The sequence below is a fragment of the Branchiostoma belcheri genome, unplaced genomic scaffold (genome assembly GCF_001625305.1).
Source record: "Branchiostoma belcheri isolate BF01 breed outbred unplaced genomic scaffold, Haploidv18h27 scaffold22, whole genome shotgun sequence".
Taxonomy (NCBI): Eukaryota; Metazoa; Chordata; class Leptocardii; order Amphioxiformes; family Branchiostomatidae; genus Branchiostoma; species Branchiostoma belcheri.
Window position 1 is genome coordinate 49,641 of NW_017803713.1, and position 13,867 is coordinate 63,507.

The 13,867-nt window shown below is 41.8% G+C and overlaps 2 protein-coding genes across 2 annotated transcripts in view; one reads left to right on the plus strand and one right to left on the minus strand.

Moving 5' to 3' along the window:
- Window positions 1-837: 837 nt before the first annotated feature.
- On the plus strand, window positions 838-6,766 carry LOC109470330 (fibropellin-1-like). The gene is made up of 9 exons (XM_019769247.1): window positions 838-989; window positions 1,487-1,879; window positions 2,893-3,006; window positions 3,724-3,948; window positions 4,884-5,012; window positions 5,299-5,418; window positions 5,885-5,998; window positions 6,126-6,203; window positions 6,517-6,766. The coding sequence occupies exons 1-9, from the start codon at window positions 923-925 to the stop codon at window positions 6,630-6,632; spliced, it is 1,356 nt and encodes a 451-aa protein (XP_019624806.1). The 5' UTR covers window positions 838-922; the 3' UTR covers window positions 6,633-6,766.
- Window positions 6,767-9,417: 2,651 nt separating this feature from the next.
- The window catches only part of LOC109470079, a 7,282-nt gene continuing 2,832 nt past the window's right edge, over window positions 9,418-13,867 (minus strand). Inside the window, 2 exon segments of the mRNA XM_019768857.1 lie at window positions 9,418-9,993; window positions 9,995-13,485. Of these exon segments, the coding sequence (XP_019624416.1) occupies window positions 9,634-9,993; window positions 9,995-13,485 (3,851 nt within the window). The 3' untranslated portion in view covers window positions 9,418-9,633.

Below are 13,867 nucleotides of genomic sequence, written 5' to 3' on the forward strand. Positions count from 1 at the left end.
AAAGGTTAACACTCCGTCTGTAGTTTCCAAATGTTATGTCGGAAAAAATATTGTCTGCAACAGGCCTAGGCAAAATTCTGATGCAACGTTGACCAAAACTCTCAGGAAAACCGCAAAAATCCAGGGTTCTGCGCATGCGCAGTACGTTCTCCCGACGTGCTTAGTAAACTGTAGTTATGCTAGATTGACTTACCAATAGTAACCTATCCCCACTGAGCACTCATTGGATCATCCCTATGAGTTATGAAGTCGCGCAACAGACGACTGACAAGTCCCGTTACATCTCCAGTATAGATAACGGGTTTGGGCGGATGTAAGAAAGAAAGTTTTCCCGTGGAAAACCCCTCCCCTTATTCCACCTCTCTTCTGTCCTTTTCCCCTTTCTTACTTCTGTCAGCCATCGTCGCTCTTCTTCGGTATGTGTTGGAAGAATCCTCTGTGTGAACATGGGGTGTTGAATTTTGTCCCTGTCAAATAGAGAGATAACATGCCAAGGGAGTTTGGTCGACCGGCTGGAGAGAACAGTTTGCCACACCCGAAGCCTGTGCGTAGTTGGTATCGGCAAACTGTTCTCTCCAGCCGACCAAACTCCCCCGGCATGTTATCTCTCTATTTGGCCGATTTCTGCTCTTTCCAGCCGCCTGCCGAAGCCTGGTAGAGGCTAGTTTGCGTAGATTACCAGGTGATATTTACTTCGCGGTTACGGTGTAGATAGTGACGTCTTATCTCCTACTTCAGTTCGCACCAATCAGACGCGTACGGGTGAAAACATTTCCTCCGCAGAACTATCTAGAACTATTTATATCGCCTGTCCCTACCGGCCAGGTGTGTGGTTCCCATGGCCTAGTTTGGCACACAGTATAAATTATTGCACACAGAACAAGCCTCACACACATCACGGAGTCTGGATCCAACTCAGCATATGGTGAACATGTGGAAGTTTCTGGTCTTCATCGCGGCTGTGGTCGTCTGGTCGGACTCGTCACAAGGTGAATATTGACTTTATATGTTTCCTATGTTGTATCATGCATGCAGTAACTGACTTCGTAATGACATCTTTGGCGACCCGTGAATCGTTATATCAGGTTTGTGACCTTCGAATGAAATTCAACTGTAGTACTCCCCAAACAGACATTAGGCCTGTTCTTTTCATAGTTTTTTTTTCGGGCGTTTTTAATCGGATTGGCTGTTTTGTTGGTTTTATTTGGTGTCCTGGTCAGGAGAAAACTATTTTGCACTGCCGCTAGGTGTCGCTACTGCAGTGTGAAGAATGGGCACGGAGCAGAATGCATACATTGGCTTAGTATTAACTCTTGGGTGTGATATTTACCCAGCTACTCTGTGAATTATCAACCTGATGAAACTAGCCATGGGCATACGACGATCGTTACTCTATTCCATAGTTGATCTCTGGCAGCCATATTGAACGTTATCGTTAATTTGATTATGTCCAGGAAATGAAAATAATGAATCTTTCGCTTAATAGGTCAACCCGAGTACCTGACCACTGTCGATGGATGGTCCTTTTTCAAAGTTCGCGCGGTTGGAGCTATGTCTAATACGAAGGTCAAGGCCACTTGTGAAGCGACGGGGTTGAGATATCCGTGCCACAACTCAGGTACGGATAGGTGTACCTACTACTGGACCTCAGACTGCATCGCGTACGACCCAGCCGTTGTCAGCTGTTATACTACCCACCAGGTCCTGTCGGCAAATCTGTGTGGAACTTATGACTCTCGGTATTGCCAGCCCCTTGATGACACCTTTGTGTACTTCCCTGGCTGGCAGAGTGATGACAGCGCCTGGGGAGTGGACTACGAGACTCACAGCTGGGACCTGCAGGGAGCGAACTACAACAACATGTACACCCTGTGTGCAGGTAGCATTCATTTGATATACAAGCCAGACAGATTGGCTATTACGCCAAAAATCAGTTACTCTAGCAAGTGGATATGATTTTGAAAACGTCAAATAAAGTTTTTTTGACGTTTTCAAAATCATATACACTTGCTTGAGTAACTGATTTTTGGCGTATCGTATTACCTGGTTGTCTAACCTTCATCGACGTAGATTGGCCATTAATCGGGTGTTTTAGATTGTTGAATGTCAGTACGCACATAAAGGGTCAATATACTTTTGTGGTATTCAATAGCCAAATAGTGAAAGTGATTTTTCAATTTTCCATGTCTACAATATATTTTGTTTTTTAACAATATATCTAGTTCATCAACAACAAGTGGGGACAAGTTACCACAGATTATATTTAAAAAAATGCTATTTATGTAACTACAGTAGATGGGTAGGTACCAGTTTTTTAATGAAAGTTAAACTAAATATGAGTTGTGTATTTAACATAGTGGACTTGACTAAGTTATGGTGCCCTAACGACCCTAAACTAGGTCACTGGATAGCTGAAGTGAGGAATACATGTATTATCATATTAGATATTGGTGACTGCATGGAAACTCAAAAAATTGGTTTGTTACAAGGCAGTTTCTACCTTCGTATATTTAAAAGTTCACAGGAATACGGCCGGGGCAGGTTTCACGTTCTTCATGAGAGATGTCAGACGGGATAGAAATAGATTAGAATGTTTTTTCCCTTTTCTAGGAATGTCATCTAATAACGTAATGTTCTTGTGCAGTACATATAACTGTTGTAGTCATGTTCTATTTCAGATAGATACCAACTTGAAGCCAAATTGTAAGCTGTATTGCCATGTTGAATATTGCCAAGCCATATGTTCTAAAACACATACACTGTCTTCCGATGAAGAAATTTGTATTTGAAAAAAAATCTGTATTTTCTGCACGTATTTATTGCACTAAACATGATATTTTTAATAGACAGAACACCTGTTAAATAAGAGTACAATATTGTCCATCAATACAGATATCGACGAATGCGCGAGCAATCCTTGCTGGCTAGGAGGAACCTGCCTGGATCACGTGAACGGCTACAGCTGTGTCTGTCCTGAAGATGCCACCGGAAAGAACTGTGAAACAGGTCTGTTTCAAAATATGCTCAACTACGAAATGGTGTTTTTGCAACTTGTATGATAGCTTATATGTTTAGCCGTTTAATACACCTAAATGAAATATGATAATGCCTACGAATCATATCAAATACTGATTTGCTGTCACATGTACCCATAGATAACTCCGCCTGATTGTAAAGCCTAAGCTAACTTTTGATTATTTCTTTTCTATATATAAGTTGTTAAGTTTTATTCTATACCTATCTATTTTACTATGCTACTTATTGTTACCTACTAGTATTTGCCATACAATGTACCCTGTACAATTGTCGTGCAATAAAGTTCTTCTATCATGATCATTTGATTTGCCATCTTAATCTCTGCAAAACCAGAATAAAGTTGCGTGTTTACATATTGGTTGTTAGTTTGTTAAATCATATCGTTAACTTCGCAAGTTTCTGATACATGTTTTTTATTTAGTTTCTGTGTTGTCCTGATGTAGCTACTCTGAGAAAAAACTAGATACTTACCATTTCTCGATTCATAATATGATGAAATACAAATGCTCTACTTTTTACGAGTTCTTGCATCAAATTGCATCAAATACGACCATGCCTTAGACCTTAGGCCCTCATGTACCTTCAGGCTTATTCGCCAACAAGTTTCCATCTTCACTGGATGACAGCCGCTTCCTCAGCTTCTTTCCATGTCAGTCAAGGACGACAAACCTTTTTTTTTTATTTCAGCAACATTTGCCGGAGAATGCTACCAGTTCTCGTCCATCTCTCTGACCCACCAGGAAGCGACCCAGGCCTGCAGTACCATGAGCAGCCGCTTGGTGGACCTGAAAGACGAGCAGCAGCAGCCTTTCCTGGCTGACAAGATCGCGGCCACCTCAGCAGCTTCCAACTGGCTGGCAACTAAATCGGCACCAGTGGCCTTTTTCAACAGCAATGGATCTCCTTTCTCAGGTATGCAAGACTGATATTTTTAACGGATTAAAACAGACATATAGAATACAACACGGGGTATTCCGTATCGCCCGAGATATTGGTCCGACCGCGGGTCGGATCCGACTCGCGGGAGGGCCGGGACCGAGGGCGATGCGGAATACACCGTGTTGTATTTTATTTATGTCATACCCACCCAAGAACACACGCCTTTCAATGCATGATGAGCCAAAAGTTGGTGCCACTAAACCCTAAAATGCAACAACATCACTTCCAACGTCCGGATTCTGTATTCGAATTTTCGAAAGGGGTACACGCGGGCAGGGCGAAACGCGTTCCAACCGTTTTATGGAAGCCATGGAAGCGTTCGATAACGGGTTCCGGACCGGGCCGTACCGTACCGTAAAGTACGGCCCGGTCTGGAACCCGTTATCGAACGTTATCGCGGCCCGGGTATGATATAATACAAGTTACACAATAATTACACCTTAACCTAATGAGGGCAATGAAGATTATGATCAGGAACCGATTTTTTGTCTAATTTTTTAACGAAACTAAACAAAACTTCTAAATAATTTGGTCAATAGATCAATCAGTGCTTTGCCGTTTTTAAAAACGTCAACACAAAGAATTAAGCCTAGACGGGGGGGGGGGCTAAAAGTGCTCGCGCCAACTTTGATGTCGGCTATATATTAATCATATGTATAGACGTTTTCATAATAGGCAATAAAATCACATGAATGACGTCTTAATGACGTCATCTTACGTCATAATGATATGAAAATTCTTGTTATGATTTATTATTACTAGTAAACCATCCTTTAAAATTTGGTGGCCATACGATATACTGTTCACGACTTCTGAGGGGGAGGGCGAATGAGTCCCACGAATCCAATGAAAAAAACAGTCTAGATATGGTTAAAATGTTTCAGCTTAAATATTGATACTGATGACAGGCCCGATCCAGTGGTCTTCCAGCGAACCTGCCGAACCGTGTGACCTGTGTGTTCTCCTGGACAGCTCCGACAACTATCTGGCCAAGACAGCACCGTGCACGCAGCAGCACAACTACGTCTGTCAGGATGGTAAGGCGCTTTTGCTACACATAAACATTCTGCATTCTCAGAATAGAAGGCAACGAAAAAACTAATTGTGTGCTTCAAAACGAAACGGGAAAGCACAAAATTTAAATAAAAGTGTGTTTTATTTACACTCTAGATTCAAATGCAATTGAGGAGGAACCATTTTTCGCTCTTCTGTAAATCATTTTCCATCCTCAGATTTTGGTGTAAATGTGTTCAATTTTCGGTTACTTACAAATGTAGATGTAAGGAAGATAAAGCACAATATTGTATCTTTTGCTTGTCTAAGATCTTAAACCATGCGGACAAAACGTGTGTCAGAACGGCGGAAACTGCACCTCCTGCTTTGACGACTCCGCCGCCTTTTGCGACTGTCCTGACGGGTTTGACGGCAAGACTTGTGAGATAGGTACGTACTTTCTTAGTGCACAGTAGACGCTGTGTGGACTATGAAACTAGCATCTTATATTCATTCCTTACATTCATACCTTACCTCTCATCTTTGAAGAAAATACTTTCTAACAAAATGTAGATTGAATATAACAGTCCTACCAGTTTGCTATTTCACATTTTCCATAACGTTAAAGATGCGTGGACTTTTTCATTTATTGTAAGTCCTACATGCCCTAACGTTTCACGTAGATACCCGCAGATAAAATTTAACAGAACTTCGCCGAAAGTTTGCAATATTTTGTAAAATCCTGCAGTACTAACATGAAGAAAACTATGTCCTCACAAATGTCGGCCAAATACACTCCCTATCATACCGGATGTTTTCTTGAGATTATACATTGATAACATAGACAGGACAAAACAGACCTATCTATAGCTGTCACAATTTGATGACAACCGGATACTGGATTATGTTAAAACAGACATCGACGAGTGCGCCTCCAATCCGTGCCAAAATGGCGGCAGTTGTGATGACGACATCAACTCCTACAGCTGCCGCTGCCCAACCGGGTTCCAGGGAGACCACTGCGAATCTGGTAGGTGTGATGTTCTGAATCTATTTATTTACACATTTTAACGTCGAGCAAATGCAACTTTATCGATTTCTTTTTTTTTTATCTATAACACAGATATCCTACTTTTTCCTACCTTTATTCTTTTTAGACATGGACTGGTGCTCCCAAGTCCAATGTCCGCACGGCTGGGTTTGTCAGGACTTCACGTTCTACTTCCAATGCGTTCGTGAGTAAATGTTTCCACCATTTGAAACTGTCTTTGCATCTGATTTATATCATTTTAAAATCTAATATACCTAATCTGCTATATCTAATCAATGCTGACTAAATGGCATTAAGTCTGGCATTTAGTTTTCAATGTTTGAGTTACCGACATTTAAAGCTTTCAATTAGATGATTGATGATTGTGATGATCAAATACGTAGGTTACTGTTCCTTAGTAAGGCTTAGGACATTAACCCTACAGATTATTTACTTCATTATTATATTTAAATGAAAGACTGGTTGCAAAATTTCCGATGTTTGATATCCACCTGCAGATCCTGATCCCGTAACCAGCAGGATGGCCCCCTACCAGTGCAGCAGCGCCTCCTGTCCGGACGGCATGTACTGCACCGAGGATGGCGTGGCGTCTTTCTCCTGCAAGGCTGTGTGACGTCATGGCCAAAACGTCATGCAGGCAACAAACAGCCAAATGCTGACAGGCGTGTCTTTCAACAGGCTTTCTCCTCATTCTGATTTGCTTAAAAATGACAGAAAATGACAGAAAATAAAGTGCTACAAAGATCATATTCTTGCCCTCATTCCTGACTTTTATACCGATTCATAACTGTACGTAACCGGTACACAACTTGGTAAATAAAATTGTACGGCTGTGTTTTTGTGGTCTGTTTGCCAAGAGGTGCTGAAAAACCGAGTGAGCTAACAGAGCTAAATGCATAAATTATGGAGGAAATCGTTCATACCTAACGACTATGTTTATTACTTTATAACATGTCACATACATGTACTAGTTTGTTTGTTTGTTTGTTTATTTAGGAATCTCAAATAAGATGCGCTGGTATTGATAAATACATTTCAAAATTCTTAAACATTTATCATTAGTTCCTGCTTAAGAATCATGAAAGTAACAAACAAAACATCAATTTAACTTTACAAATATACCTGCACAGCTTCGCATTGATGGAAGACTGCTGGGCGACTCTGCCAGAAAACAGACCAACCTTCCCTCAACTGAAAACCAAACTGGATAGGATTGTTCAAGCACACAAGGTAACAGTATATATATTTGCTATATATGTATATTTTTGTCCTGTGGGTCGTTTAAATTTCATGGACATATTATGCCTGTTTCCTTGGTAAAAGTAGATGAAGCTACGGAGCGTTTACCTTCTGTTTGATAGATTTACATTTGCCCGGATGCCACCGGTGCCACATCTAGTTTAAAATCATCTGAAACTAAATTACATATATATATATATATTTATATGCTGTTCAGATGTACTAACCTGCATCTTTTTGTCTCGACAGCCGTACGCTTCATTACTTCATGAATAAGAGTGAATGTGAATTGAAGCGAAGCGAAGAAACCCTGCTGGTCATGATCAACAGGGTGGCAACTTTCACATCTAGTCCTAGTTATGCGAAGTTTGAATATTATATCATATAATACAATATAATATAATATCATATCATAATTTTGGATAAGAGGAAGTGAATTATCTATGAGATCGGTCTCTTATACGATCTAATGCTATCCAGACAAGGATAACATACTGATGAGTATGTTATCCAACTTTCTATACTATATATTATTGAAATATTCCAACTTTCTCCCAATTTAACCAGCTAAATATTCCAACTTTCTCCCAATTTAACCAGCTAAATAACTATTAAGTAGATTTTGATATTTTTATACTTAACTGGCACTGCATATGTAAATAGCAAATGTCCTTTCTTGGATTAACAACTTTTAAGAGCCTTGGCCACCATGCATTCATATCGCTGCTACAAATACATGTATATTGTAAATGTACTTTCAATTAAATTGGTACGCCTTTTTTCGCAAATAAGTTTTTGATGAGCGTCATTTTTTCAATCAGAAACATGCACGAGATGAACAAAGCTGGAATCCAATAGTTTCATATGAAAGGTTTGTTTACAACCTGCTAGAAGCGCCTGAGTCATATAAAGTGTCACATGTGTCACGTACCTTTGCATTGGCTTGACTAAATAAATCGGCGCTCGCTTGCTGAAGGTTAATTATTCCGTTATAACCGTTCAGACCAGGTCTTTCATCTTAACATAGTGTCATTCGAAGCCATATTACGAGGCCACAAGAGGAAGTAACTGTCGCAAAAAGGGAAAGGGAACGCGTTGTCTGATTTTTACCTCCATGGTCATGGATTTACCAGATCGTATACGTAGATGTTCGCGTTAGGGAACTAGTAACTTTTAAAGTCGAGCACAATTCAAAATGTCATTTCGAGTCTTGTTGTTTATTTATTTATTTATTGAAAATGCAACAGGACATTACACTGACTCTCAAGGCAGCAAAGCTGATATCAGAGAGTCAACATATAAGGACAAAACACAAAAACCACATAATTTCAATACAATATGAAATACAAGAACAATCATAACCTAAACTAACCTGTATCAATCTGATTAATTAAGTACATATATATACATAATAAAAATAATGCATTTGGAGGTCAGAGGTCCAGAAAAAAAAATATATACAGTACTACCTCATAAGAGAAAATTGGTACATAAATAACAAGGCTAGGAGGAACAGCTGGAAGTGCCTAGAAACGGTTTGTTGAAGTGATGTAGGTGTGGAAGGCATGTGAAAGGCTTTTGTTTAGTGTAATGTCATTGTCAATGTCATTGTTGTTTGGAGCCATTCTGACCTGTGTGACCAGGCTTTGTCAGATGAGTCATTCTTATTATAACACGTTAGTTCAGTTGTGTGGGAATCGGTCATAACCACATTGTATCTGCGTATTGTAACGTCACCGCTATAGGTACATGTTTAAAGTTCTGGGTCGGAGTATGCTTAAAGTAAGTGCTCGGTAATGCGTCCGAATTGCGTGGTTGTCACGCCGCCAAGTTTCGCTCCCTATTGATGATCCTTAAGCTTAAACATGTACAAATTGTTTTTGAATTTACCGAAAACCTGTGGATTGTAGTAGGCGAAGTAAAGTTTCAGGCGAAGTAAAGTTCGTTAAAAGAAACTCCTGCCCGAGACCATAGCATCCAATCGTTTCTGAAAATGGGACCTGTCCTTGGTGCTGAAACCTTCATTAGACGCACATCTCACAACAAGCTAGAATCTTTCGTTATCTTTCCGTTATCTAGTGCTAAATGAATGAGGTTTTAAATTAATCTTTTGACTGTTTCTTTTGTACAAAATTTTACGGATTTGTACAAAGGCTGTAGATCAGTAATTTCGATTCTTGAATCGCTGATATGTACTACTTAATACATGTACATTCTATGCGAGTTGAATAAGAGTAAAGATATGCTGTAAAATGACACCATCATTTCTATAGCCACCATCATTTCTATAGCACGCATTGTGTTTTTATCCACCTTTTTTTTACAATTTGACAGTTTTTCAGTGGTCCCTAAAGTCGAACTATTCAGTGAGGCATTTAGCGTCGTGGCAATGTTCGGGGTGCACTGCGTTCTCCATAGATACACCGCCTCATCTGCATCGACTGTTCATGGTAGTCGTTCGCCTTTACATGATCACCAAGTCGACTCCACACGTTGCTCAAGTTATTAAGTGAAATAGCCATGCTAAGATGGGCAGTCCCTTCGCCATAGATGACCCGTTGCATTTGTAGAGCCCGTTCGTAAAAGCTTGCCGCCTTTCTGTAATCACCGAGGTCTCTCCAGACGGTACCCAAGTTGTTGAGTGACGCAGCGATGTCAGGATGTGCGTTGGTTTTACCATAGACACTAAGCCTCATCTGCAGTGACTGGTTGTAATAGGTGACGGCCTTTTTCATGATTACCAAGGTTCTTCCAGGCGATACCCAAGTTGTTAAGAGAGTGGGCGATGTCTGCATCGGCTGCACTTTCCCCGTACAAAACGCGCCTCATTTCTAACGCCTGTTCATAGTAGCTGATGGCTTTTTCGTTGTTACCAAGCCCAAGCCAAGCGTTACCTAAGTTGTTGATTGAAGCAGCAATGTCAGGATGCGGAGTATTTTTGCCATAGATAACCTTGCTCATCTGTAGAGATTGCTCAAAACAGCTGGCCGCCTTTTCGTACTCACCAAGGTCCCTCCAGGTGTTCCCCAAGTTGTTAAGTACATGGGCAATGCTGGGCCTTGTGGCATCTTCACCATAGATGATCGCGTTCATCTGCAGCGATCGCTCATAATAGCTGATGGCCTTTCTTGTATCACCAATCATTCCCCATGCTGTTCCCAAGTTAGTCAGTAGGTCGGCAATGTCAGGATGCGCAGTGTTCTTGCCATAGATACGCTGACCCATCTGCATTGACTGTTCAAAATAGTTGACGGCCATTCTGAAGTCTCCCAGCTTAACACACGTGGCACCTAAGTTGCTGAGTGACTGAGCGATGTCGGGATGGGTAGTCCTCTCCCCAAGTACAATCAACTTCATCTGTAATGCTAGCTTAAGGTAGCAGGCGGCCTTTCCGTTGTCCCCCAGGTCGCCCCAGGCGTTGCCCAAGTTGTTCAGTGAATGGGCAATGTGGGAATTTACAATGCCATAGATACCTAGTAACATCTGTAGTGAACGTTCATGGTAACTGATGGCTTTTCTGTGGTCACCAAGGTCCTTCCATGCGCTACCCAAGCTGCTAAGCGACTGGGCAATGTCTGGATGCAGAGCGCTTTCACCATACAAGCTCCGCATCATCTGTAGTGCCTGTTTATGATAACCGACGGACTTTCCGTAATCGCCAAGGTTCCCCCAGGCGACGCCCATGTTGTGAAGTAACCCGGCGATGTCGGGATGTGCCGTGCTCTTTCCAAGGACACTCTGCCACATCTGCAGTGACTGCTCGTAATAGTTGACAGCCTTTCTGTAGTCACCAAGCTCTCCACTGCAGTTACCCAGGTTCATAAGTGACGATGCAATATCAGGATGTTCAGAACTCTCACCGTAGACAACCAGCCTCATCTGCAGTGCCTGTTTATAATAGAAGATTGCCCTTTTGTGATCACCAAGCTCCTGCTTGGCAGCACCTAAGTTGTTAAGTGCTGAGGCGATGTCAGGATGTGCAGTGTTTTCACCATAGACACGCGCCCTCATCTGCACTGCCTGTGCATAAAATATTACCGCCTTTCTGTAATCACCAAGGTCCCTCCACGCAATGCCCATGTTGTTTAGCGACATGGCGATGTCAGGATGTGCAGTGCTCACGCCATAGATACTCCGCCTCATCTGTAGCGATTGTTGGTGGTAGCTAATCGCCTTTCTGTAGTCCCCCAGGTCTCTCCAGACAACACCCAAATTGTTAAGTGAATTGGCAATGTCTAGATGTTCCATGTCCTCACCATAGGCGTGTTGCTTCATCTGTAGCGACTGTTCATGATAGCTGATGGCTTTTCTGTGATCTCCGATGTCCCTGTAGACAGTACCCAAACTATTAAGCGACTTGGCAATGTCGGGGTGCGAGGTGCTCTCACCATAGACTCTACGCTTCATCTGTAACGACTGTTCGTGATAGCTGATGGCCTTTGTGTAATCACCAAGGTTACTCCATGCATTACCCAAGTTTGCAAGTGACCGGGCAATGTCGGAATGTGCGGTGTTTTCACCATTGATAAGGAGCCTCATCTGTAGTTCCTGTTCGTAAAAGCTGACGGCCTTCCTGTGATCACCGAGGTTCATGGACACATCGCCCAGCTTTTTAAGTGAATGGGCGATATAAGGTTGCATGGCGCTCTCTTCGTGTTTAGCTCCATCATTTTGTAGTGCGCGTTCTTGGTACATCTTTGATTTCTGGTAATCACACAAATTCTCGAATACGTCTGCCTTTAGTCTCAAAGAATTAAGAAAGAGAACTGGTGGCTCTTCCGGTGGCTGGTCGTTGACAAGTTGTGAAATGAAGAGCTTCAATGGAATTGCTGTGTAGTAGTATCTCATAAGTTGTGTTGTATTTGAGACATAGAACACTCTCTTTAGTGTCTCCGTGATGTCGGTGTCCTTTGACATTGACGATAAAGCTGACATGCTTTCCGCTTGCCCACGATTATGCATGTATGTTCTAAGTCCCAGTTCTGCTGAGATGCTGACCATGACCATCAAGTGATGTGCGTTCGTTTCGTCGATGACTGAGTTTTCCTTAAGCTTCTGAATAGTGTCCCAGATCGTGGTCGGCTGTATGCCATGATACAATGCCAAAGATTCCATGGCAAGGCTCGCAAAGCGATATATTTCCTTCTTCACGTTCAGCAAAGTGGCAGTTGGGGCATTGATTTGGAAAGTTGGTGCATTCTCTGTAGCTGTCAGGGTATTTTGGGCTATCGATAATGGAATCGATCCATCGTGTTCTTGCAGGTGTTGAGTCCACAAAGCTGTATACTGGTCGATCAAGTCCTGCTCTCCTGTGATAAAGCACACATTGCCCAATATGTTTGCAAGATGGTAGCCTTTCTTTAAATGTAGCGTAAGGTCGTCCTTCAGAAGTTCGGCCATCTTGGCCGGCGTACGGATAAGTTCACTCGTTCCCGTACCCAGTGGGGTTTTACACGCCTTCGGCATGGCTCCATCGAACGCGAAGCCTCGCGGTGTGACAGAGTCGTAGTACCAGTTGTCCAGTGGGTCGTTCGAGTGGAAATCATTCAGTGATTTAATCGCCATGGCCGGTAGGATAGTTTCACCGAGACTGATCACTTTCAGATGCAGAAAATGGGTGAGATGGCGGAAATACGTGAGATTACTTTCTGTTTCCTCCTCGACCAAAATAGCAAATTCCAGATCAGAGTATGGGGTGACCAATCCCGTGGCTTGTGAACCCAGGCCTATCATAGCGTACTTACAGGAAGGGGGACCCATTACCTCCATACATTCCTCTACAAGACCAGAAATAAACGTTCTCCGCTTTTGAACAATGGTCTGAAACAACCCTTTGACTGCTTCCGCTCTGCCTTTCTCCACTTCTCTTATCTTTGGGTCTTCCTCGTCGAGGCAATAAGGATCTACTTGTTCCTCGATCGTTTTGAGCTCCTTTTCGGCATAAGCTCGATTTTCTCTCAAGAGCAACTTGTGTTTCTCTACACCATCCATGTCCATTGTTTCATCTGATCTTAACACATGCTTAACAAATGATTTCGATATTTCTAGCATTGATTGTTTGATATTCTCGTTGTCCTCTGTTGTAGACCTGACCAGTGCCGCGTTACAGAGTGCAGCAGCCTTGGTGAAGTCGCCTCCGTCTTTTGACTGCATTCCTCTTGTTAGGTAGACTTCACTCAGCCTGTTTAGGGGCTCTGTTTCTTTCCAGCTCTCATCTGTGTTTGGATCTAAACAATAAACCCGGAAAAGTCATGAGTTATTTTATGTCGATCCTTAGTCATTCATAAACCCTTTAAACACTATCTAGTATGGTGACATGAAACGCATTTTGCATCTTATAATGATACTAATAATAATACGACTAATGATAATGACAATAATACTAAAAATACTAATGAAGATAATAATGCTAATAATAATATATTGATAATAATAATAATAACAATATACAAATTTGCATTATATACATGTGCTTACGTCTCTAGATATCCTGCTATATAGCGTCTAATTATAATGCAGACCGTGGTGTAGATAATATAATGATACATGGCAGTAGCAAACATTTGGGTTCAGCTTTACTAGAATAGTCTTTGTGTTACCTTGCTACAC

What these genes read in the sequence shown, in the direction of transcription:
- LOC109470330 (XM_019769247.1), top strand. Translation starts at nt 923, where the DNA reads ATGGTGAACATGTGGAAGTTTCTGGTCTTCATCGCGGCTGTGGTCGTC. An exon ending in CAATGGATCTCCTTTCTCAG is followed by an intron (nt 3,949 to 4,883) that starts GTATGCAAGACT and finishes TACTGATGACAG; the next exon opens with GCCCGATCCAGTGGTCTTCC. An exon ending in CGGCAAGACTTGTGAGATAG is followed by an intron (nt 5,419 to 5,884) that starts GTACGTACTTTC and finishes ATGTTAAAACAG; the next exon opens with ACATCGACGAGTGCGCCTCC.